The 27,136-nt window shown below is 45.0% G+C and overlaps 1 protein-coding gene across 3 annotated transcripts in view; it reads left to right on the top strand.

Annotated features, from left to right (window-relative positions):
• Positions 1-26,857, top strand: part of KLHL22 (kelch like family member 22) — a 115,722-nt gene extending 88,865 nt beyond the window's left edge. For 2 of the 3 annotated variants that reach the window (XM_086942770.1, XM_086942769.1), the window contains exons 6-7: positions 17,303-17,536; positions 23,366-24,488. In XM_086942770.1, the coding sequence (XP_086798896.1) occupies positions 17,303-17,536; positions 23,366-23,737 (606 nt within the window). In that variant the 3' untranslated portion in view covers positions 23,738-24,488. Of the gene's footprint in view, positions 1-17,302; positions 17,537-23,365 lie in introns of all 3 variants that reach the window. The other variant, XM_086942768.1, reaches the window with a different exon arrangement.
• The last annotated feature ends 279 nt before the right edge of the window (positions 26,858-27,136 follow it).

Here is a 27,136-nt window from a genome sequence, read left to right as displayed (position 1 = left end):
CGAACGGCGCTTCCTGGACTCCGGCGTCGAACGTCGTCCCCTCGACGTCGACCCTCTCGTCCTCGGCGTCGAACGTCGACTCCTCGGCGTCGATCTCCTCTTGCGCGATCTCTCACGCCGTCCTCTCGACGTCGGGCGGTCCGCCCTCGGCGTCGATCGTCGACGTCGCCTTGTTGTCCCCGACGTCGAGGAGCCCCTCGACGTCGAACGGCGGTGTCGCCTCGACGACGACCGACGGTGTCGCCTCGACGGCGAGCGTCGGTGCCGCTTCGACGGCGAGCGCCGAAACACGTCCCTGCGCCTTCGGCGTCGGTATGAAGACGTCGACGTCGACGAAGACGATGACGTCGACGGCGGCCTCGACGTCGTCTTCTCCTTCGCCGTCGATCCGCCACGCCGTCTCGACCCGGAGCCCCGGGGAGATGGGGAGCACGCCGTCGTCATCCCTCTCGACGCCGTCGTCGAAGCCTTCGACGTCGACGGAGAATGGGACCGTTGGCTGGACTTCCTGCCCCCGGGGAGCCCCCCAGGGGCCTCAGCAGAGGCAGAGGGATCCTTCCCAGGCTGCCCAGACCCACCTGCAGCACGTTGACGCCTATCCTCCAGGCCAGCCAGCCTGATCTTCAATCTGTCCCTGAGGGTCCTAGCAGAAAGCTGCTGGCAGATAGCACACTCCTCAGGGCCATGATTCTCCGGAAGGCACACGATGCAGACATCATGGGGGTCGCTTTTGGCCTTCTTCCTCTCACATGCTGGGCACTTCACAAAAAGGCCAGGCATTTTGGAGCCCCAAAACACCTAAAAACCAGCACAAAAGGGAGAGGAGAGCACCAAGAAATAAACTGTAACACTTTTAAAAGACAAAAGTGCAAAAACGAATTCAATAAACCCTTGAAAAAGGGAGAGCTCAATGCCAGGGTCCTGTAAGCAGGAGCCGGAAAAAAGAACTGAAAGTAAGTTGGACCTGCTATGCATTCTGGGATACTGGGAGAAGTCTAGAAGGTTCTCTTAAAGGCACAGTATCCTGTTTAAGCCACATAATGGCAGCCTATGGGGCTTGTCTGTCCCTACCTTCCTCTCTATCATTCCTGGGTCTTTGACTGGGGAGGCAGGTTTCTCTATGGTAGAAACTAGCAGGCTGGGCTGTGTGTGGTGAATTTTGGTGGAATTTCTAGTTGAAGTACTGGACAGTGTAGCCTGTGGATATAGGCTGCATTATCTGTCTTTAATTCTCTCTTAAGTGTCTTTGCAGTTCCTGCATTCTTTTGACAACTTAAGAGATTATTTTTGATTGCCGGGGTCCACGCACATGGGCGGGACTATTCACTAGATTATGACTATACACAGAGATCCCCTACTACAGAACCACCTTTGCGGACCTGGGTACGGTCCTGCTCTCTATTCCAGACGTTCTCTTAGTCCTTGGAGGCGTCTTTAATGCAGAGGTCACGGGCACACAGGACCGCTATCCCCCGTGGGAGGTAGGCCCTCTTCCCGTTGGCTACCTGACTTCCTGGAAGCTGTAGGACTGGTCGAATGATGGAGAGCTTATCACCCAGGACCCAGTACAACACACCTTTCACTCTGGGGCATACCACAGCCTTTCCCGCTTAGATTACTGTTTACTGCCGGCTGTAGGGTCCGTGTCCTCATCCCAGTCCCTATGGGAAGCATTCAAGACTGTAATTCAGTGACAGGCTTTATCATTGATCTCAGGCAAAAAAAAGAAAAACAGAAAGAAGTCCTAGACCTCAAAGCTGAAATTTATTGCTTGGAGAGTGACCTGGAATCTGGGGTGACGCCAGAGAAGCTACATCTCCTGAGCCTGAAACAACACAACTACAAGGCCCTAGTTTCTGACAAGGCCAAAAATCTGGGGAGGGAGCAATTAGGTAGACTCTACAACCTGGGTGATTGTAATGGGGAGTCAGTAATGGGCTGGACACGAGGTTTGGGCAAAGCTGATTTTATTTTCATGTACAGTTTCTTTTGTCTGAGAGTCAGTCTTTCCTTGGAGAATTCGGCTAGATCTGTGGTGCCTATTGGGACAGCTGCTGTACCGAAGACCGTCTTGCCCGGGGTTGGGGCTTCACGGGTGGGGCGGCTCTCGTGATGTCCGGAAAGGAAACAAACAAAAGAAAGGACTAATTACTTTTCAGTCCTCGTAATCTTTTTACCCAAGGGTAACCGGGGAAGTGAGGGACACCTCTAGTGAAATGCTTTACCGGTGCTGTGAGTCGTGGTGAGGGGGGGGGGGTATTATAGGGTCAAGGAAGGTGCGGGAACACTAGGGAGCAGGGTGTTTAGTTAATGCGGGAATACACCCCGACGTCCCACCCAACTTGCGAACTTGCCCCGTACCTGTCTGAGCCACACTCCTCCCTCGGGAGTGTGGCGCGGCGCAGCGCAGTCCTGTTGGCCTCCTGGCTCGTCTGCTTCGTTTCGTAGCGCGTCTACTTCTCCTTGGGGCACGTCTGCTTCTCTTCCTAGCTCGGCGTCCTCGGGTGCACACACTCGCCGGTTCGCGTTCACGTACTCCTCCGTCCTCCTCTCTACTCCTCCGGTGATGTCACACACTGTTTCCTGGACATCCTGGTTCTTATCCAATGCGGCGAAGCATACGTCACGGTGGGAGGGACCTTCGTCCGGGTCATACGACCAGTTAAAGGGGCCGTTCTGATTTCCTTCTGTGAATGAGCGCCAGGAACTCTGTTCGTCCTGTGAGGAAGGAGTAAGGGTATCCTCGTCAATATAAGTCAACCAGTCTGTTTCCTTGTTGTTCCCTTGTATACTGGGCACCTTGTTACAGTAATAAAGCAGGGAAACTTATAGCGTGGCTGGATAAACGTGAGTGGGCGGGCAGACTGGTCCCAGAGCTCAGGGTGGAAGGAGATGTATCTATCAAGGATCCACAGGAGATGGTCGAAAGATTCTCCAGCCATTACCAAACTGTTTATACAACAGTGACCTCACATAAGGAGAAGGACTCTCAGGGATTGTTACAAGACATTAAACTCCCCCGCCTCTCTCTAGAAGATCGTTACTTTCTAGACAACGACTCAACACCAGATGAGATAGCGCAATCGATCCGCTCCCTAAGCTCAGGGAAAGCCCCTGGCCCTAATGGACTCCCCATCAATCTTTACAAGTTACGACCCGATAAACTCACCCTCTATTTAAAATCAATGTTTGAAGAATCTCTGGAAGAGGGAGCATTGCCCAGGGAACAGAGGATAGCCACCATAGTTGCCATTCATAAAGAAGGGAATCCCAGAATGGCCTGCGCCTCGTATCGCCCAATCTCTTTTTTAGGGAGATTATTGAAGTATTCGGTGTATATATATGTATATGCATACACATTTTTATAACATCCAAAACTTTGATATTATGCATCAACAGGGACATATACAATACAGATTATTTCATTTATGCTCATATCTATTATTTCAGATAAGGCTTGTGGGAGATAAATAGGATAATAATGGCCGAGGACTCCATCTAGAATCCCTTCCAGGTGTTGTTGCAAATTTCTTAAGTAAGTATAAATAGACCTGACCGATAACAATGATAATCTGGAATGCCATCGGGTGGCTCTTGTTTAAGACTGTTCATCATTTATCATTTCATCCCTCTACAGTATTGTAGACCAGCAATCAAACATATGAAGATCACTATTCCAAATTTGTGCCAATTTCTAAATAGCTGGAGTGTCATTATTTAAATATACTGTGAGTATTACAACTCAATCATATTACAATATTATCAGGTCAGCACGTTAAAATAAAATAATTTTCTTTAAATTAAAAGTTTAACATAGACCATTGAGTAACATTTTAAAAATATATATTCTTACAGATTGAGTAACCCTTAGGAGGCATCTATCAGATCAATATTCGGTTTTTGGTATTCAGCAGTTCTTCACAATCAGGTAGATAATAGGACAGTACCTCCGTAAATTTTATTTAAAAAATAGCCTTTTTGAATAATAACATAATGAATAGACCTAATTAATTCGTTTTTTCTCTTATTTCAAATGTCTTATAGACGTGAATGAACCCATGTGACACTACTCTGCATCTATGGAACATTGTCCTCAGTTACCACAGATTGTAGACCACTGCTTTGCTTTAGGACTACAGGTACATTATGGGATTTTGATACTAATGTTTCCCTCTATCCACCTACTATGTCATTGACACACGGGTTATATATAATGTTGAACAACTTATTAAGAGTGTAGATAAAAAAAATCTAGTCCAGGACAGCAGAGCAGCAGTGAGAATTACCAATGTAGTACTTTCTTGTTCCTCTTTTCTTTATCTCAATCGATCACACTTTGGTAGTGAGCATGACTAATTGACTATAGGAGGAAAAAACGTTTTATCTTCAAGGGTGATTCAGCTTTATCTTGGTCTGTTCTTTTCAAGGAACTTTAAAATTCCCATTTTAAGTCTAAATTTTCTGTACTATTTATATATTCTAGATCAAATCTTTCACAGTATGAGTGCATGTTTCTATACTTGTGAGTAGCGATTTAAAGAAACAGCAGTTCTCGTGTAAACATGGGCATAGACATTAAATATAGTGAAGCACCTAGTGCTCACATTTGTATCAATAGCTGAACTTCATGCCCATAGTGCCGTTACATGTTTTTTTATTATGTTTATTGTGCACTTTATTGTAGAGAAAGTTGAGACTGTTGCCCTGACAAAGGCACAAATCGCCGTAACGTGCGTCGTGTTCCAATCGACCGCCAGCGTTGAAATTAATTGTCAACATAGGAACTTCCTCTCCTAGTTTTACATTTGAGTTTTTGTATAGCAATGTAATGTATTGTCTGTGATGTATATACTTTGTGTATGTGTTGTACATATGTGGTTGTGAATTATAAATAATGAATTATGTGTGCAAAAATAATCACTGAAAATATCTAAACAGTAAAAAAAGAAGAAATAAAGAATTAATGAATAACAAATATATACAGTGAATAACTACAAGAATAAAATATAATTTTGTATCAAAAGGAACTGAATTGAGTCATATGTACATATTTATCTAATATGCACTGTTATTACACAGAATTAGGCCTGTTGTTTTTGTAGTGATTAATTAATATAGATCTTGTATTTAGCGTGTTCCTTTACCCCAATCGAATTTTTCCATACAGCTAGCAAGATACATTGTTCTCATTAGTGTTCCCTTCTTTCAAAACAATAGAACAGGTTTAAACTGTCAATTTTGGGAGATATGCTGCTGTATTCGGGAAGTGGGAGGGCGAAGCGCTGACGCTACTGTCATGGTACCTGCCACTGGGTTTGGTTACACATGGTATATGGAAGGGGAGACTATATTCTGGTTGCACCGATTAGCCCCTGGTATCTTCAGAACCACTGCAGTTAAGAACACTACTTTGCTGAAAACGACGGCGCGGTTGCCTCGGCACGGGTGCTTTGGGTGGCCTTTAAAACAGTGATATGGGGACACGCTCTGTCTCAGATCTCTGGGGTGAAAAAGATAAACACGCCACACTTCCCCGACTGGAGGATGAAATTCTTAGACCGAAAGAAGGCCTCCCGACATCCGTACACCAAGACGCAGCACACATTCTACTCTTGAAGAATGAGTAATGTAGGTCTGAGGCAATAGAAGCTGCTAAAACCATGCACAGTCACAAACTGGGCAGCGTATACGAGCTATGGGACAAGGGCGGGAAATTATTAGCCTTGTGAGACTGGAGGGAAGCAGCGAGCCGACTGGTCACAGAACTTAGGGCAGCGGGTGGAGAAAAGCTCACTAACCTGCAGGATGTCACGGACGAGATTGGTCGCACTATGACTCCGTCTACACTTTTAGACCCCTCAGATAGGCGGTAGAAACTAAGGAACTACTGTCTGAAATTCATCTGCCGGTATTGGCAGACACAGATAGAGCTTCACTGGAGGAAGACGTTGCTTCAGACGAGATAGCGCAGGCTCTTTGTTTGCTTCAGACCGGAAAGACAATGGCCCTAATGGTAGCCCCCTACCTCAGAGCAATGTTCGTGGAAAGTCTAGAGGAGGTCCAGGACCAAAGATTGGCTACCCTGGTAGTAATACCTAAGGAGGGGACACCCAGAGACAGCTGCATGTCGTATAGACCCATATCGCTATTAAACGCTGAGTCCAAAATTCTGGCCAAATTACTTGCCACCCACTTGGCTCGCGTCCTTCCTGAGTTGGTCCACCCATACCAATCTTTCTTTATGCCGTCGCGTAATACACATCCCTGAATTTAAGGAGGGTGCATGGTGTTCTGGGAAGAGCTGACACCATTATGGAAGATGCAGTGGTGGTGTCTCTGGACGCCACTATGGCGTTTGACACCATACAGTGGCCATACCTGTTCGCCATCTTGGAAAGGTTTGGATTCGGACCTAAATTTATTAGCTGGGTCGGACTTATGTACACTGACCTCTGGCGCATGTAGTGGTTAATAATAAAAAATCTGCTATATTCCACCTCCACAGGGGAGCTAGACAGGGGTGCCCTCTGTCCTCCTTGCTGTTTGCTCTTTCACTGGAACCCTTGGCCTGCTGGATCAGGCGCGACCCCAGCATAAGAGGATTGCCCTGGGCTAATGACTGGGAGGACCGGATATCACTACACGTGGATGACATTTTGTTATACTTAGATTCTCCCAACAGATCCCTGCGTAGAGTCATTGACATCTTCACCAATTTCGGTACGTACTCCGGATACACCATTAACTGGTCAAAGTCGTTAATTTTTGTGCTTCAGGGTAAGCCATCAGCCCTACGGAGAGAATATCAACTCAAGATCGTGACTGAAGGGTTTAAGTATTTGGGGATTTTTGTCACCAAAGATCCCAAATTATTTTACAGCACTAACCTCGCACCGTTGTTGCAGGGACTGAAATCGGATGTAGCACATTGGCAATTGTTTAAAATGATGTCTCTACCCTGGTTCTTGTACATCCTACAGAACTCCCCTACCTTGATTCCTGCATCATATTTCAGGCAGGTGGAAAGTGTGGTCGGGGGCACTGCTCTGGGGGAATGGTCGGCCACGTATCGCGTTCTCGCGGTTAGTGCGGAGCTGTTATGATGGGGGGGATTGGGTTGCTTAATATTAAATATTACTACTGGGTGGCACACCTAGCTGCTATTAACCATTGCATATACCGCCCCCTACAGATCCTGGCTATGCCATGGATAGGTGGCTCCTCCCCAGTGGGAATTACATACGAGCAGTGTATTCTTAGCTGGTCCAATTTCCCCTTACGGGCCCCACAAAGCACTCTGTGCAGGTTTGGCACCAGGTCCAGAAAAAGATGGGATGGGCGAAAACCATAACGCGATTTAACCCACTATAGGATTCTGATTGGGGGTTCTCTGGAAAACGAGGGGGTTTGATAGATGGGATATTATTGGGATCTCCAGAGTGGGCGATCTCTGGGAGAAAAAAGAGGTAATGCCATTCACTGCCCTCCAGCTGAAGTTTGAGCTCGCGGACACTGAGCAATTCAGTTACATGCAGGTGCGACACACGCTATACACTGTTATCCCGAAGGGGGAGACCCCTCCTGAGGCCTCTCATCTTGAGGATAGGCTTCTGGACGGCTATATGCCCAAGAAGGCAATCTCCCTGACTTACCTAAAACGTATAAATCACTCGCCTGATCCCCTCCTTCGGCTCTGTGCAATGTGGGAAAGTGACTTAACAGAACTTGAAGAGGAGGAGTGGATGGAAGTGCTGGCATCCCAGAGGGAGCAGGCAATATCCTCGAAGCTAAAACTGGTACAGCTGAAAATATTGCACAGGATATATGTTACCGGCTCGGCTTTGGTCAGGATGAAGGTATGGAACTGACCCTAATTGCAGGCAGCGATGTGGCCGGGAGAGCACCTTTTTTCATGTACTGTGGGAATGCCCCTGCATAGTGAGATATTGGAGGGCGGTCGCCTCATGTGTGAAGACGTTTTGCGGCAAACAATAACAATGGAGGCCAAGCGGTGTCTCCTCAATATATGGGAAGCGACAAACTAAAACAGTAAATAACAAACTTGGGTAACATTAGGCTTAATAGTTGCTAAAAAGAACATTGCTAGGAATTGTGGGGTCCACATGGCCCTGAAGCTGGGGGACTGGAAAAGGGACATGGATTAGTCCATGTTCAGGGAAAAAACATTGCATGTCACAAGAGGATGCCCTAGGAAATGCATACAAATATGGGGGAAATGGAACGACTATAGAGATACCACATGTGAGCCACCTGCGTTACCGACACAGCTGCCCCTGGAGGACTTAATACCCTAATGGTCTATTACAAACTAGACTGTATACTTCGCAGGATAATGTGAACTGTGTGTAATGTTTCACTAACTACCATGCCTGGTGTTTTCTATCAATGTGTATACTGTGACAATGTTTTGATTGACAATAAAAAGAAGTTTAAAAAAAATAAAATAATTGAAGCTTGATCTGATTGAATTGCAGAATGAGCTGCTTCAGTTGGGTGTGACACTTTGAAATCACGAAACTCGAATTCTGAGTAATGTCCCAAATCAAACTCATTTTCGACTCTAATATTTTATCGACTTGGGTAAATTCCTATCTTTATTTCTGTAATCCGAAAAATTAGGAAAGACAGTTGTAAATTCTTTTGTACCACGGGATGCACTGTGACTGAACTCTTAGTGGACAATGCACATGACCACCTACTCCATGTTAGATTGTTTTTTTTCACCATTTTTGGGACATGTACCAACAGACTTCTGAGACTGTACGTGTTCTCCACATTTCATTTGTACCCACATTGTGAATCTTTGACAACTAGAGTCCAAGTTTTTTATTGACGTCACTCTCCCTGGAGACTCAATGCCTTCCAGTCAAGTGCCCAAATGCAATGGAGCTTGTGTCCTTCCCAGGACTGTGTACCCCTTTGCATCAAACTTACAAACCGGAGGAATGCAGATTCCCACATGGTAATAGAATGAATGACCTTCCTGTACTGCCCCCAGTGCCATGCCAAGTAGCATAGTCGGATCATCATGAGATCTGTAACCTCTACTCTTCCACAACCACAATGACGTCTGGTGTGAAGCTTGCTTTACCATCTGGTCGAAGAAATCTTTACGGTACCCAAGGGAGAGGTGTTAAGTGCACCACCAGTCTGCTGTTCAAACACTCCCAACATCTGCACAAGCAAGACCCCTTCAAAGGGCTGAGCAAACTCATGTGATGAAACTGGTGCTCCTGTAAAGCGCTCTGATACCCAATACCTTCGGGTCAAGTTCGTGCTATATAAAGCTCCGTAAAAAAATATATATATTGAGGACGCCAGCCCTTCAGCTATCCCGCTTCATCCGCCATTGTAAAGCCCAGAGGCCGTCTCCTCCAGCGCCTCTGATCAAAAGGAGGAAGAGGAGGCTCCACAGATCTGCACAACCAGCTCCTCTTGAACGAAGGCCTCTGCCTGGGTTCTAAGTACGGTTGGCTCCAAGCCTCCCAAGACGCATCATGTTAAAGCGGAGCACCGCTCCAGGGGAAATTTGACATCAAACCCCATGCAAAACTCTAGAGCCTCCACAGCCTCTGCCCCATCAGGCTCCAGTAGGCACTGAACAAAGGCTTTGGATCAGAAGGAGGACCTGTCTAAGGGCATCAACCCTTCCCGACTGTTGGGCTCCCAAGGCCACAAGGAGTCTTGACTTGATTCGAAGCAAAAAGTTCCTTTGATGCAGGCACCTAAACCCACATTGACTTTAAAGCCATCATCCGTGCCAAGACACTCTCAACAAGTGACTTCGAGGATTCAGAGCAGAATATCCTCCAGAGGCTACAAGAGGGGCTTGATGTGAGGCAGAAGCACCTCTTATCCATCCCCTTACCGGGCTGAATTCAGAAAAATCTCTGTCACAACCCACATTGGTTCTTCTTGAAAGAGGAGATTTGCATTTGAGGAGACCCCTGCATTGGAGGCTCCTCCAGGTCCTGTGCCCACGAAGCATAGAGCCTGGGACACCAGACCTCCCGCCTATGCTCCATCTTCACCTCCTCCACCACCACTGCCTCCTCTGCCTACACCACCACCATTACGGCCACATCACCTCAACTGCCTCCACCAGAGTCACCAGAGGGATTCCCACACGTATGGCTCAGGCATTTGTTTCAGCCTTGTCAACACACCCTTTCAAGCCAGGGCCCCCGATGGCCCTTGGGAAGACTACGATATAGATCCCAGAGACGACCCGGGGCATTTCTCCGTCTCCCCCCATCAGTACCATTGCCTATCCCAAGGTCATTCAGTGAACAGCCATCTTTCTTAAGGTTAATAGGCATAATATGTCATCCACAAGGAAGACCATTTTGTTGTGAAGATGCTATCGGTGCGGACAGTGCAGTGTCTGTCCATGCTGAGGGTTATGTTCAAGTCTACCCGTAGATGTTCAAAGAACTAATAAAGGCCAGAGTAGCAATACCCAAGGTGGAGAAAAATTACTAGCCCTAACCCAGTGACTCAGCCTACATTAGGGGTCATGTCCCACCCAATTCTCTGGTTTTGCATATCCCCCTCAAGCAGTCTTCATCTCAAGCCATAGATGATGCCTCGCAGCCTGAAAAGGAGAGCAAGAAACTGGATGCATCCATCGAGATGGTGGCTAGAGGGGCAGTTACCCACTGACCCATAGCCAATTCCATGAGACTGTACTCCGGATTTGATAGAGACCAGTGGAACGCAATGTAGGAGCTGCTGAAGCATCTACCTGAGGGCTTCAGGAAAAGGAGGAAGAAGATAGTGTCCGAGGGCAAGACCATCTCCAGCACTAGCATGTATTCTGCCCTCGATGCCACAAGCAAAACCTCCCAGCATAGCAGAGTACTTCTCAGATTCCATGCCTGGCTCTGTATCTCCAGGTTTAAGCTGAAGGCTCAACAGCATGCCTTTAACCTGCTTTTCAATGTGGAACACCTATTTGACCTCAGGTTGATGAGATGCTGGAGAACATAAAGGAGGACACTGACATTGCAAAATCAATGGGTACCCTTTAACACCAGCTTCCAAAGGCTCCATTCATAGGAAGCAGGTTCGAGGAGCGGTCAGTGCCACTTCCCTGTTGCCACCCACTCATACCAGAGACAGCAGCAGTCTTTTCCCCAAAAGGTGAGCAGAGGTTACAGAGGGGTGCCTTTTGTGGCAACAATACCAAGGGCAGGGGGAGGGTCAGCTCTGGTAAAGGGGCTTTCACTTCTAAGCGCTGACTTTGCCTACCTGCCCCATATCATGCCACCTTTCAGGGGAAGATTGCAGGATTTCCTCTCCCGCTGGTAGGAAATCATATCAGATTAGTATGTGCTTGCGGTGATTCAACATGGCTACTTAAAGCTTCTCACAACTCCTCCCAACATCCCACCCCAAACACGTACCCTCAGCAGAGAACATCTCAGACATTTAGAGGAAGGGGTCTAGGTGCTTCTCCACAAGGGAGCTATTGAAATAGTGTCCCCTCCCCACCGAGGCAAGGGTGTCTACTCTCTTTACTTCTCATCCCCAGGAAAGTCCGCTACCTCAGGCCAGACTTGGGCCTCATTCAATACAGCCTGTCTGAACATTTCCACATAACCACCCTGTAGGATGTCAAGAACGCAGGCACGCAGCAGTGCCTACCTCACTCCCGAGATGCAAATTCCCTGCTTCATAGCCTGGAATTCATTATAAATGCCACCAAGTCTCACCTACAACCCTTGCAGGTCCAGCCCTTCCTGGTGCTTATACTCAACGCAGTCACAGGCAAAGCCTACCCCAGCCAGCTGAGGTTCTTGGCATTCCTTCAGTTCCTACCCCTTTTTCAGCCCACTGGTCAAATCACAGAACTGTCGGATACCTCGTAGTGATTATGGCATCTTGCATTGTATAGTACTCCACACCAGGCTCCACATGCACCTATTGCAGGAACTCTTGGTTCACTGGTCACAAGCAAAGGATCACTGGGAAGGTCTTGCGTTAGTAAAAGCCAGCGTCCCTCGCTTTCTACAGGTGTGGTACAGCAAGAGCCTGTTACAGGGCAGGCCTTTCTTAGACCCCGTTCTACTAGTGACCATTACCTTGGGCGCCTCCTATGCCGGTTGGGTGGCACATCTGAACCATATGAAAGTACAGGGAGTGTGCCCCCCTTATTACATCAACTAACTTGAGCTGCTGGCCATACGTCTCACTCTCAAGGCTTTCCCAAAATCAATTGGGGCAAGGTTGTCCTTATCATGGCACACAACATGATGCCCATGTATTACCTTCAAGGTGGCACAAGCCTTCCCTGTTGTCAGCGCTAGCGCAGAAGACCTAGCATTGTACTATCCATTAACATATACACCTTCTGGTGGAGAACCTTCGTGAGCGAACGCCCATTTGGCAGACCCAATCAGCAGGACGCATCAACAAGTCCATGAGTGGGAACATCACTAGCAAGTCCTACTACAGTACTTCTAACACTGGAGCGCCATTCAGCTGGACCTATTCATCACTTCTGAAAATGGGAAATGCCCACATTTCGCCTCCAGGTCCCACACCCACAGTTCATGGGCAATGCAGGATCTTTACCTACACTTTTCCACCTCTCCCACAGCTTCCATACTGGGTTCAGAAAATGCAGTAACCATCGCTAACGCTTAGCCTAGTGGCCAAACATTTGGGATAGTCAGCCCAGGTACTCCACACTTCTCAAGATGTCCATCCGCTCCCATGAGAAGCTCCCCAACAGGTCGAACTTTTTCACACAGAACCAAGGATAGATCAAACACAGAGACCAAAGGCAGCTCAATCTAGCAATCTGGCAATCTGGCACCTTGAGGACCTAGAGTTCAGCTACCAGTGTCTTGCGCAGGAATGCATGGACATCCTGCATCAATTTCATAGGCTTACCATGTGGGCCTGCTGTACTGCAAAGTGGGAAAGGTACTACCATTATAACACTTTCAGTGTCCTCGACCATCTTAAGCCTAGTGCCAAGGTGCCAAGGACATCATTAGTTCTATTCTCCATTTACAAAAGTCACGATTCAACATGTCTTCTATACGGCTACATCTAGCTGCTATGCCCGCAAGGAACACGTCTCTCCCTTTTCACATCCCAGTAATCAAAACCTTTATGGAAGGCCTCAAGAGCGCCAACCACATTCCAGAGTCCCTGCCTCTGTGTGGAACATCAGCGTGGTCCTTACATAGCTCATGGATCCTCCCTTTGAGACCTTGAATTTTTGCCATTTGCAGTTCCTCTTATGGAAAGTAACTTTCCTTGTAATCAAAGCTTCCCTCAGATACATTAGTGTTATGCAGGCCCTCACACTCCAAGAACCCTTTATTCAGGTTCACAGGGATAGGATTGTACTCAGAACCAACCCAAGGTGCCTCCTTAAAGAGGTTTCCCTTTTCCACCTCAATGAGACTATTGTACTGCCAGTGTTTTCCCCCAACCTGACTCAGTAACTGAAAGAACGCTTCTTAGCCTAGAAGCCAGAAAGTTTGCCTTCACCTTGCATCTCAAGCGCACCATCTTTGGGGTACCCCAAGGCTCATCCCTCAGCCCCATCGTCTTCAACATATACATGACACCACTTGCAGACATCATCAGCTCACACAACATCATCTTGTACGCTACGCTGATAACACCCAGCTCTTCCTCTCACTCTCTACGAACCTCACCTAAACAAAGACCAACTTCCACAATTGCATGAAGAAAATTGTGATATGGATGAGATGCAACTGCCTCAAATTGAACACGGACAAGACTAGAAGTACTGACCTTCGGCAGGCACACGGTCCTCTGGAACGACTCCTAGTGGCCCATGGAGCTCAGACCCACCCCCACCCCTACACGAAAAGACCACGCCCGCAACCTCGGCATCGTGCTAGGCAGTGAACTCTCTATGAAATGCCAAGTGAATCCCGTCAAGTCAGTCTGTTTCCACATGATACTCATGCTCTGAAAGATTTTCAGGTGGTTCCACATCAACACCAGGAAAACTGTAACACATGCCCCCATCACCAGCCGACTGAACTACGGCAATGCACCCTATGTCGGCACAACCTCCGAACTCATGCAAAGACTCCAGACAATCCTAATCACAGCCTCAACCTGCCCAATAGGACACACATCACCCAACACCTGAAAGACCTCCACTGGCTACCCCGTCCAGATGAGAAGCCAGAAAAAGAACAAAAATTAGCAACCAGGCAAGATAAAGTATTAATGGGCGCTCAACAATAATATAAGGCAAGTATTTGATTCAAAATGTATCAGTGCTCCAAGGGAAGAGAGGTCGGCTGCCAATTCCACCCCAAATAGTCCCTTCAGAGAAGGGAGTACGACAATAAAGCTTCTCCCTGAGCAGTCAAAATGAAAATGATAAGTACAGCAGTAATAAAGTCTCTTATTGTACTTGTTCCACTTTATTTCTCGTTCAGGTACTCCGCTTCCGATAGTCAAGAATACAGTGTCAATCAATATACAGCTTCCAAAATGTTGATATGCGACAAAACAATCTACAGCCAACACGTGTTTCGTTGTGTGTATTTGCACACATTGACTTCTTCAGGGCTGACTCTGTAACGGGTTCAAGTCCACCATCAAATCAATCCACAAACCACCAGTTGTACCATGTACACCGGTAGCCTGATAGCCCCCTGTCGTAAACACCCAGGGCAAATTCAAAGTACCAGAATAATCCAGAAATTATCCAAACGTAATTCACATATTAAAAACTGAAGCCCCCTGTAAAAGTCTCCCAGGGTAAGTCCAAAGTTATATGATGATCACTTATTTTGTATAATAAAAATCACGAGTCCATGATAGTAAGAGTAGATGTCGCTACCGGAAAATAATCCGTATAGCGTGTACCCCTTCCCCAATTTTCCCCCAAACACTCTTTGCTCTGGGAAAAAATTGAACTTTTTCCTGTGAAAATAGCTGGAAAAAGGGATAAGAAAGAATACTGAACCTGCGTAGTCGGAATGGGTATGAATTCTCACACCCAAATGTATGGGACAGCCTCTCTAGTACTGAGGTAGACATTACTGGAATGGCTGTAATAGAAGTTTCAGTACCAAAGTTTGTAACTATAGTAGATAACAAATATTTTGGTATGGTTCCTCTTCTCTGTTTTGTCATCTTGTGTTTCTTATGACTGTTAGAAAAGAATCATGTCTCAAAGCAGTTCTTGTGCCAGAGTAGTTAAGGATATTCCTTTTAAACCTTGTTGTGTACTACCTTAAGGTCCACCTGCAGCAAACTGGTAGTAGGATGGGTTTTTCCAGAAGACTTTGTGCAGTTCGTCGTTCGCAAGTAACGTCCGTATCAATGGACTAAACCAGCTATTATCAACAGCATGGAATTCGACTGGGTCATGGATTTGACCAAACGCCAATAAGATACTTTGAGGATTTGATTTTGATCTTCTTTGGTGAAGGTCCAAGGCAAGGGCATCCCTCGATGCATCTTCTGTACGGCATCCAATCCAGCTTGAAAAAGGTTGTCCGGTCCTGAGGTAGTCAAGTCTTCTCAGACATTGTGTTCTCTGTAAGAGGTAGCTGCGTGTTTGCTGGATGATTCCTCTCCTAAGTGAATGGTAGAGAGCCCTGGAACAGTCGAGTGACTCTCTCATTGTTACTGAAAGATGTTGCCAACTTGGTTACCATGCCAAGTCCTGAATTCCTCTCATCTAGATGCTTTAGGGGCTCCTTTGGTATTGATCCCTTCTTGAACATTAATTGGAGGTAGTTTCCCGGATGACTTTCAGTATAGAAGAATACAGGGTCATACCAGTCGAAGACTGTCCAAACATAAAATGTAGGCTTCATCTGCCGATAAACTCTTGGCGCGTCCTGCGCAATTCCTGAAGCACTTTATAACCAGCAACTGCAGGAGAAGGAAGGCAAATGTCTTCCTTATTTGAAGAAAATAATTGGAAAATAAAACGAAACTGGTCCCATTCAGGGAACTGAAACTTCCCAGAAACGAGGAAGTGCAGAAGAAGCACAGCCCTGGTTATTGCCTCATATGCAGAAAAGCCAGAACTGAGACAAGTCTATGCTTGATTCTCTTAATAGGTGGGACTTTGGCGATTTTTCGCGGTGGGACAGTGGAAAGCGGGACACTTCAAAATGTTTGTAGGGTTGTTGCATTCTTTTGGAGAAGCTGTTGTGATTCTGTCTGCCGGTGAAAGCCATTTCCACCCAGTTGGCGAAAGGACAGAGACCAGATGACACAGTTGGGCCTTGATTGTGAGTACCTAAGAGGGATATGCGCGATTAACCCCATCTGGTGGCATCCTATCAAGTAACATCACTTGGATTCTCAAATGCACTTTTGTGAGAAACGACTTAGATTAGTTCAGTAGATAAAAGTTTCAAATGTCAAAGAAGTTGATTGAAACGTAAGATGAAATGGTTTTGAGGACTATACTTTGTAAAATACCATTTTGAAATAGTGATGTATGAAGAAAGAATGGCTCACTTTTTAGCTAAAAGGTCAAATGGTTAAACATATGGACGTTTTCCTCCTTAAGCAATGCAGTTAAAGAAGTACAATACATCATTATGAAAACTATTTTACACATTTAAGAAATAATGTTCCTTTTCTTTCTGATTTAGCATTTTCCTTCCTGAACTCCTATACAAAAAAACACCTTTCTCCGGCCCCATGCGTCCTTTTTCCAGTCCCTTTACCTTCAATGAAACACATTTGCCAATAATGAAATGTCCCAAAACATGATTTCAAGTTTCTTTAAATCTCTGATGACTGAATATTTGAGTCAGATGTGCAGCACTGGAGCTCGAAACCTACTTCAAGCAGGAGGTCTTTTCATGCTTACAGCACTGAGTGTTGCTTTCTGGATCTTACTTCTTAGCTTCTCTGCATCTATTCAAGGCAGGCAACCTGCCTTTGCTACTGGTATTTGAAGAAGGTGGAAACAGAATATAATGCTACTGTTTGTCTTCTATGTAGTGGAGCCGATTGTTCAGTAATTACAGATTTATACCATCATTTTCTAGTGCTTACCAAAGGCCACATTAGTAACAACAGAAAAGTGTTGTGGTCATTGTGTTACATTTACTTTTTTTTGTATTGTCATTAAGAACATTTTAATTGTTCTTTTGCATGTCATTTAAAATGTAGCGCCTTGAGACCCTCACGGGTAAGTAGCGCGCCCTACAAATAGATTGATTGATTGATTGATTGAGTGTGAAAAATATTTTACCGCTATGGTTGAATCAAAGCATGTCCTGCTAACCCATGTTTCAAATTGCAGGTATATGCCCATGCAGGAGCAGCCCTTGACGGGAAGGTCTACATATCCTGCGGAAAGAGAGAAGAGGATTACTTGAAAGAGACACTCTGCTATGATCCTGAGTCGGACAAATGGGAGCAACTAGAGGATAGTCCTGTAAGACGTGCATGGCATGGGATGGTGGCAGCGCAGGGTAGACTCTATGTCATTGGTGGCAGCAACAATGTGGCCGCCTTCAGGAAAGATGTGCATGAGGTAAGCAGATGTGGGTGAGGCTCAGCAGGCCTCAAGCTAAACAAGCACAAGACTTTGCATTCATTCTGAATGTTCAGGGAGAGAAACCCCACCTTTATCACTATTATAAAGCAACCATGAGCTCAGACATAAGTCATGCATGTTATCTTCCAAGTACTTGAATTCACATTGAGCTGAAACATTGGATGCACACTGCAACAAATGTGTCAAAATTGAAGCAGGCTAGGACTCTGGGAAGCTGGTCACAAGAGGTTTAAAAGCTCTTTCCTGCACGAAGAGTTCAGGAGCACAATACGCCAGATAGGGAAATTCTCTTTACCATGGAGAACGATTTGAAAAGAGCACTATAAAGCCTTGTCAAGAGACACAGATGTGATTACCTCTTCTTCCGTTGTCCATGCTTCAGAACTGAGAAATGTCTATTCTTGAGGTATCTGCCTGTCAGAAAGTAAAATTCGAAAGGCACTATGATCTATTTTTATCAGCCTTCCTTGGCCTAAGTGGGACAGTTCGTAAATATAGACCGCTATTCCCAAGAATTTCCTACATTGTCTACCTAGGCTAGAAATAGGACAGAAGTGATTTTGGGGGTCAGTACTGGTAACGATTGTTTCTACATAAATGACAAATTTAGTTTGGCCATCACACAGCAATCCAACTTCTGGATACAATTCAGTTATTTTGATATTCTTGAAAAACCTGTACACTGGGTAGGCTAGAATTATATGTCTATTGTTGGGTAACTGTTGTAAAGCATTCAAAATGGGTGGAAAAACTGTCTGTTTTTGACAGCCTTGAAATACTGTCTTAGCCTTCCTTTTTGTACATGTACAGTCCTGGTTGGAGCAGTAACTCCCATGTATCAGAAGTAAACACACCAAATTGTACATCTTGTTGGTTTAATGATATTTACTGTGGTACAAAAATGCAGAAATAGTGCCCTGATGGTCTATAACATAGTTCTGCCTGTCCCCGCAGGGAAAGTCATTTCCATCATGAAGTCATAGCTGGGCAGGGTAATGTACTACAGTAAAAATCTACAAGGCCATCCAGTGTCTAAACTTAATGTGAAAGCACATCATGCTTATTATAGTGCAAAAAATTAAAATGCAAGATATGAGTTCAAAAGTCAAAGAAGCAATAGTTCCATGATCTTCGAAGTAAAGAGAAATAACCGTTCAGCTGGGATATCGATGCAGAGGTGATAACTGATCATGTCTGAGACTTTTCAGTAGCCTTATGATTAGAAAATATTATCCAGATTTATATTGCTGTCCATATAATTGATTCTTCAAAAGCCACCACCCACATCCTTGCAAAAGAGGTATTTCCATCTATTAGCTTCTATGCCTGAAATGCTTCCCTGCAGGCCTTAAATAAGATCTGAATCTCATAGAAGGTACCTTCTTTCAGTGTGGTTACAAGAAGCAGCTGCGCTAAATTAAACAAGGAAAACAGAAATGAAAAGAATGCAGGAGAGAGCTGATGAAAGTGAAAATTCCCTTCATCTCCATAAAAAAACACATTAACCGGAAGCCATAAAAGGCAATTGGAAAATAGGCTTACATATTTTGAGTATTGATTCACGACTGTACACACACGACCAACTGAATAAAATATTGTCCTTTATCAATCATTAGTGGTCCTTAATATGCACACCAGAAACTGGTAGGTTTTCAGGGGGTACCTCTAAGGTGCCCTCTGGGTGCATGTATTAATAAATCTGACACTGGAATAATTGGAATCAGTATGAGCTTATTAATACAAAATGCTTGATACCAAACACCATTATGTAGCTGGGGAGCTCGTTTTGACCAGTGCCCAATACATACCTTAAGAAGGCTTCCCTGCTCACTTGCAATAGCTAGCAAATTAACTAGACCTCACAGGGCCATATCTGCTCATGCAGATATATGTCCTCATATAAAATATAATGCACCCTACCTCAGGGCTCAAAGGCCTGCTGTTGGGGTGACTTACATATATTAGATGCAGTGTCTTAGGCATGACACACATGTCGTGTTTTACTCATGGTTTTCACCATGTCACACAGCCTGCACTGGCAGTCTTTGTGGAAGTTGTATGTGGGTCCCTTAGGGTGGCATAAGCTATGCTGCAGCCCTTAGGGACCCTCTTTAGTACCCCTGCCCTAGGTACCTGGAGTACCATTTACTAGGGACTTACATGGGTGCTAAAGTCCTTAGCCAATTGTAGCGTAATTCATTAGACTTTATCTTGTTTTAGGGAAGACGCACTGGCACTGAGGTTAGCAGGTGTCAGTGCACTGTCAGAGTTGAAAATCAGCATATAGTAGCTAAAAAAGGCAAAAAAGTGGAGCTAGCTGCAAAACACAAGGCCAATACCTTACAGTTTTGTGTTGTCACATATTAGAAGTAGCCCTTCTACTGACCATGCATACACTAGCTCTACATAAACTGCAACTCAGGCACCTTAACTCACTGGAAGTGAAAGCAAGTCTAACAAAACCACCAACGCCAGTGTTAGTATCTCAACTGCTAAACTCTAATAAAATGGCATGCCAAGTTTAAACACAAAAATGTAAAAATTGTCGCGGTAAAGGCTGCACATCTCATTACTGGCCTCATGTTTTTATCTGTTAGGTTGCTGACCAGGCTAGAGTAAAACGTCCTTAGAATTTGTTTTCTTCCCCATGCAGCCTTCACTAGCAGTTTGCAAGGACTATGTGGCTATCAGTATTGCAAAATGGAAATTTGGAAACCCCCAAAGCATTAGTAGCAACTTAGAATGGGAGCTAGCTCCAAGCTTCATGTACTATTGTGCTTCAATATACTGTCACAAGTGTGCACCAGCCACGAAATGTGATGCTCTGGTGGGGATGTGTGATGAAGTGACCCAAGGCTTTCAGTGAAGCGTGGGGTCCTCTCTCCCACCTTCTCCTCTAACTCTGTAATTTGGGGTGGAAGTCAAGGTGGCGCTGTACATGCACATGACAAATTAATTATGCCATGGTTAAACAAGGAACTTGAAGTTGAAGTTGTGCCGTAACTTGCAGGGCTCTGCCACTAGCATGGATAATCAGAGAATACAGTCAGTGCCCGCCATTTGTAATTGGTGGTGCTCAACCCCAAAGCCCTAATGAAGAATCTGCCTTTCCTAAATACACTGCCTTGGAGACCGCCATATGACTGCTAAGGCCTTTTTTCAGTTTTGTGCTACTGTCAGTCTTCGTTGGCAGACAGCCCAGCTAGAGATTGACCACAACAGGGAACAAACATTATAACTCAGATGTGCTAGGAACAACTGAGATTCTTCGATGGTGGTTTACGAAAATCGAATAATATGTGGTTATGTCTCATTGAGGAGCCGCAGTGAGTTTTTGATTGTGAACTTACAGAGAACATTGCTCCCAGTGGAAGAACTTCCTACTCCTGTAAGATGCTGATCTGTTAGGGACTGTTGTGTCAGGATTTTGGAGGGCCTCTAGTTTCTGCCTCTGAGTACCACTTTAAATCTAATGAGATCACATTCCAGTTGTCTGAATGAGGGGAAGACTTACATGGGGGACTTTGGAACAGAGGACGGAGAGCCCTTTCTCAATTAAAGACATTCAAAAGGTACCCTCTGCAAATAAGGGCAAATGCAATTTGCAGTTAGCTGCAAGGATGACTTAGTAAACAAACCGTTTGCCACTGACAAAATGTGGTCCATAGGTCATGTGTTTGAATCCCCTTAAGGCTGACATAGCTTTCAATCCTTACGTACGTTAGTAAATTAAGTCCCATAAATAGGGTAACAACATTTACAGCCTTTAAAACTGCAGCAATAGTGTTTTAGAGCGTTATAGAACATGGTTGGTGTTATTAATATTTTTGGGTGCTCGTATCTACCAGAAGCATTTAATAACGTTCTCACTTAGTTGATTGATTTCATTGATTTGGTTATTTAGCAGATGGAAACAAAAGTATGTAAAACATTACTGCTTCTGCACATTACCGCAATTGAGAAAAGACAGAGTGGTGGTTTTCATTTAGAGGAAAAAGAACTTGTTACTTACCTGTAACTCCAGTTCTCCAGTATTTGTATGTTTCATAGATTCACATGCTTGAATCATTCCCCGATGTCTAAGTTGGAGTCTCACAGTATCATAGTAAGCAGTATGTATCAGTATAATAGGCTGTAAAGGGAATGCAAGGCTTAACTTAATAGCCTATCTATAGCCTTTTTTTAAAGAAGGATCAAAGTTGAACAGTGACCAGTCAGGTGACCGCATCTTCAGAAGCATCTTCCCTTAGGTTTTCCAAGCACTAGTGGGATAGTCCTCACTGGCCTAAAAGGAGAGCGTCTAGGGAGGATGGCGGGTCGCATGTGAATCTATGAAAGATCCCAAAAATGGAGAACGGGAGTTACGGGTAAGTAAGGCGTTCTTTCTCCAGTATTGGGGTATCTTTCATAGATTCACATGCTTGAGTCAGAATAGTTAGCAGTGTAATACATGAACAATAAAACAACAGATGAGTCTGACAGTGGAAGGTTGGTACAACATTGTATGCTAACAGGCTCACCTTATTGAAAAAACTGCCAAAGTACCGCTCGACCCACAGCTGTATCAGTGCTCTGTGCTGACTACAGACAGTAGTGCTGTGTGAAAATGTGCCTGCCCTCCAGGTTGCAGCATTGCATATACATTTGTTGGGCACCATAGCAAGTAAAGCTGCTGTTGAGGAAAATGCCCTCGTAGAGTGTGCTTTAGTCTTTTGTCTTAAAGGCTTGCCTGCCTTAGAATGGCAGAACTGAATGGCTCTAGAAATCCATCTTGCCATATGATCTGCATATGGCATTGGTCTGCATATCTTGCAGTCTCTCACCATGTGGGAGGGATGAAGGCAATAAATACTGTCCTTAGGAGGGTCTCCTGAATGAAGCCTTTTCTTACCACAGGTTGCACAGGTCTGAAGAGTCCTTTCTTGGCCAGTTATGATACACTGGAACAGAGAAAAAACTATTTGGAAATCACCAAATCTGAAGAACTGAGCAGAGCTCAGGGAAACTCCCTCACACATGATGTACGGTGAAAGTCATCAATGCCTCTGTTGGAAGTGTTCTAAGGGTGCTGTCACCTGATTGGGCATTGCTCAACTGTGGTCCTTTTTTAAAAAGGACAAAGATAGGCTAATAAGCTGACCCTTGCATTCCCTTTACAGACTATTTTACTGCTACATACTGCTTACTATAATACTGTGAGACTCCCACTTCGACGAAGGGAGTGGTTCAAGCATGTCAATCTATGAAAGATACCCCAATACTGGAGAACGCATGTTTTTCCAAGTTCCTCAGTTAAGCTATTGTAGATTGACAGTTTTCTTCTGTGCAATAAATATTTGAACTCAAAAAGCATTTAAATAATGTTTAACATTTTCCAATTGTAAAGTCTACTGGGTGTGTTCTGTTGTATTTTATTGATTCACTTGAACTTGATAAACCTGTTGCACAACCTTCAGCAGTAGCTTATGTGACCTGTCTAACACCAAACTTTGTTACAATAGCCTGCCTCAGGTAAAGACTCTCCCTCTTCCCTTTACATAGTTCAAGAAAATGTAGCCAGGGTAGTTTATAATTCACTTCTGAGGACTACTAGATAAGGAAATGTTTAGCCTCCCTTTGAACACAAAATCTTTGTGACTAATTGGGATTTTATTTTTTCCTTAATATTACTAAAGTCAAATTCCAGGAACTAAATAAATGTCTGGTGTCCATGCAGCTTCCACAGTACAAGACGATTGATTTCCTCCAAGAATGCTCATGGTCTCCTGTATACATAAAGTTTATGTGTGTTATTTTTGTTGCCAGGTGGCTTGCTACAGTCCCCAGGCTTGTCAATGGACGATGATGTCGCCAATGCCCGCAGGGCACGGGGAACCTGGTATTGCAGTCCTGGGAAGCAAAATCTACGTCCTGGGCGGCAGGTCCCACGACTCAAGGGACCGCATGGACTACGTCGATGTTTTTGATTTTGAGAAGGAGTTTTGGGATGACGGCCCCCACCTTGAGGATGGCATATCAGGCATGGCAGCCTGTGTGCTTACCCTGCCTAGGTCAGTCATCATGATCCCGGCACCATGCACTCCAACGTCACACAGAGACTGGATGCTGGACAACAGCGAATTTGCCACCCAACTTGTGAGAGGGTGGGAGGACTTGGATATCTTGAGCGAAGATTGAAAATGGCAAAAAGGGCAAGGAAAACATCTCCCAAAGTTTCTGAGGGATTCGTTAGAGCCTTGCCTGGGCTTCAAGATGCCTTGTGATTTCTTGTACATTTCTCTCAAAAAACTAACCAAAGGACCCATATATTTGTATATGCAAACTTCATGTGGTGAGAGCGTTTTCTCCTTTCCAGAAGCCTTTTTATGACTATCATTTCGATGGCCACCTGCTTATCCGTTCCGATTCACGATCCAGTAGTTGTGGCCAGCACTGCAACTTTCTTTTACTAAGTTCCTTTTGCAAAAAGGGAACTTTGCCATAAATCCCATTTTACCATGTTCAGTGTCCCTTCCTTCCAAAGATGTGTCTTTTGATTATACACCAGAGGTTGTTGTATATCAAGGGCGTCTGTAACCAACGGGTCTAGAGCGCGATGGGCACTTTCGGAAGTATGTTCTACAGCATCATGGTATCAAGTGAGATTTGAACTTGAACGACTGTTCTGCATGGATGTGTGCCTGAAATGACATGAAGGATTATTTCACAAGGCACCGTTCAAGGACAAAAGTGGGTGGAATGGTGTTCTGGTCCTCCATCATTCAAAAAAAATCAAGTGCTCTTTGTTCAGTTTGTTTACAGTCCAAATGTATGTGTTTATTTGCTTTTTCATTTATTCTTGTGCCTCCTTTCAAACACAAGCTATCAAGAATGTGACAATATGTTTAGCAGAGTTTCTATTAAATGTGTGTTTTCACACCTATGACTAGAGTTGCGTCCCCAGCCTCTTTACTCCGTTAGAGAACTCCACAGCCCCTATTCGGATTCCTAGTCTAAGCTTCTCGCCTGGGGAAAGGTGGCCAACTAGAAAGGTGAATTTGGTTGTCAATGGTTTGTAAGCTAGGGAATGGGTTTTATATCATGCCTCATCACAGAGATCTAGCTGGTCCACTAGAAAGGGGTGAAAAAGAGACTCCTTCTCCTCCTTTTCGCACAGTGCTCTCAGAGAAGAGTATGTACCACCTTTATAACACCTTTCAATTTCAAAATTTTCTAAAAACCCCTGATGATGAGAGATGGCATCATTGTTTCAGATGTATTCAGCAATACTCTTGGATTACAATTGAAATAAGACACAGAGAGCACTGTAAGAGCAAGACAAAGAGCTATTGAATATGTTGTGCTGCAGGCATGTATCCCAAAAACATCCACTACTTCCTCCCACACACTTACGTAACCTCAATGTATACTTCTACCTGGCTCTTTATCACTGAACGAATGAATGGACTTTTATAGCACAGCCTAAAAACCTTCATTGCCTCAAGGCGCTTTCTTCTTCAAAGCAGCTGGCCATAGAATAAATGAATAGTTAGTCCATTGGCCAAAGAATCTTTACAAATATTGCTTCCTGCCTAAAAACATCAGGGTGCACTCGCTGCTTGTCTTGTAATCTCAGTGTCAACTCGCTGCCTGTGATGAGACGTCAGTCCCATGCCCTACCTGCCACGTGATATCAAACCCCGCTGCCTGCATGTTGGATGGATTCCGAGGCCTCTCCCTCCCTGCCATGTGATATCAAACCCCGCTGCCTGCATGTTTGATGGCTTCAGAAGCCAATCCCTACCTGCCCCTGCCATGTGATATCAAACCCCACCGTCTGCATGTTGGATGTCATCAGAGGCCACGCCCTACCTGCCATGTGATATCAAACTCCGCTGCCTGTACGTTGGATGGCTTCAGAGGCCACGTCCTATCTGTCTGATTGCATTGTTTTCCGCACTCTGCCTTTCTGGTGACATTGTTGTCCATCCTTTGCCTGTCTTGTTGCAGCAGTACACCTCCTGTCTACCTGTAATATTAGTGTCAACGTCCTGCCTGTCTCAGTTAGGATAACTTGTCCACCGTGCCTGCCTTCTGCCATCAAGTACCACTCCCTGCATGTTGCATCGCATAAACGCCTCTCTTGTGGCATCAATCTCCCCCACCCCACCCTCAGCTTGTCCATATTCTTGCACTTACCCTTTCTGTTCAGTCACATCAGTTCCCACTTCCGACCTTTTTTGTGATTTCAGACCCCACTCCCTTCCTTTTTTGACTTCACTACTCACTCCATGCCCATCTGGTACTCGCAGTACATACTACCATGCCCTGCCTGTCTCGTGACGTCACCTCGCACTCCGTGCATTTGTGAAAATGATGCCTACACACTACCTATGTTGTGACATTTGATGTGATATCTCAGCCACGTGTGACCAGGTCCAGTCAGCCCTGTCAGCTGTTCTACTGCCAAGCTCATTTTCCTGAAAACTTTCGTGAAACTGTCTAATTTTGCATATTGTCACTAGTGTTCGACCCCTGGTAACATGTTTAAAAACCAGAGCAAAATGTGTATATAGCTTCATTGGCACCCACTCTTATGGAGAGGGTGACTAATTGCAATTGAAATGCTGGCTTTAGAACTTCTAAGATAAAGAGTGTGATTCTGTGAGCAAGGCATGAGCACGCATTTTAGAAGTTTCACATTTGGATGTTTCCAGGATTTCTAGGAGTGATTTGTTGATCTTCGTGTGGACCCCCTGCACAGGTGAGTTCTGAAGAAGATAAGTGGGTTGTTGTAATGTTGATGCTCAGCACTTGATGCAATGTGCCTTGATTGAGATGCTGACGTGACCAGAGGTGGCTTGCCTTAATTGTCTTGTTGCTGTGACTACAGTGTGCAGAATCCCTTTGAGAGGCGCCAGTGCGGTTTTGGAAATGCCTACTACCAGAACACTACTGTTTCTAGGAGTGATGGAACTGGGACTTGAACTCCTTTACAGAAATCCGCCAAAGGAATGCAAGGTGGTTATACTCTTGTACTGAGAAAACTGGTTTAATGCAAGTTTGGTAACTTTGGCCACTTGCATGTTCAAGCAATTCTAAGAATGTTGCAAGTTTTGGTGCATTCCTTTATCCAGTTACCCAGGTTGGCATCCTTGATTGATGCCAGCGCTCATACCAGACTTTTGTCAGTTTGGACCTAATGAAGACCACAACCCTCATAGTTCAAGCTATTATGAAACTGGCACCTATCTTTGTTAATTGTTTTGAGATACATTTGTGTTCTTTGTATTTTCATTAAAACCTTTTCCAGTATTGTGGATCACTTTTGATGAGTCAGTGATGGTTGGTTTCAGCAGTGAATTTGCAGTGTTTGTGTTGAGGTGTCTTTGGAGCTTGGAGTCATTAGTAATCAAAGATCTGAAGTGTTTGGCCTATGTGTGTAGAATGAGGTGTTAGTGTGATTTTAGGCTACCAAAACTGTTCGGTTGTGTGTCAAGTCTTCTCTATAACCTTTCACTCTCATTACGGTTCTGAGAACATCAGAGGCTTTGTGAGAGGAACAGCCTTCACAACGCGGGTATTACCACGCGCTAC

Source organism: Lissotriton vulgaris, chromosome 11 (genome assembly GCF_964263255.1).
Source record: "Lissotriton vulgaris chromosome 11, aLisVul1.2, whole genome shotgun sequence".
Lineage (NCBI taxonomy): Eukaryota > Metazoa > Chordata > Amphibia > Caudata > Salamandridae > Lissotriton > Lissotriton vulgaris.
The sequence above is the reverse complement of the archived record's forward strand: the minus strand, read 5'-3'. Positions and strand labels throughout refer to the sequence as shown.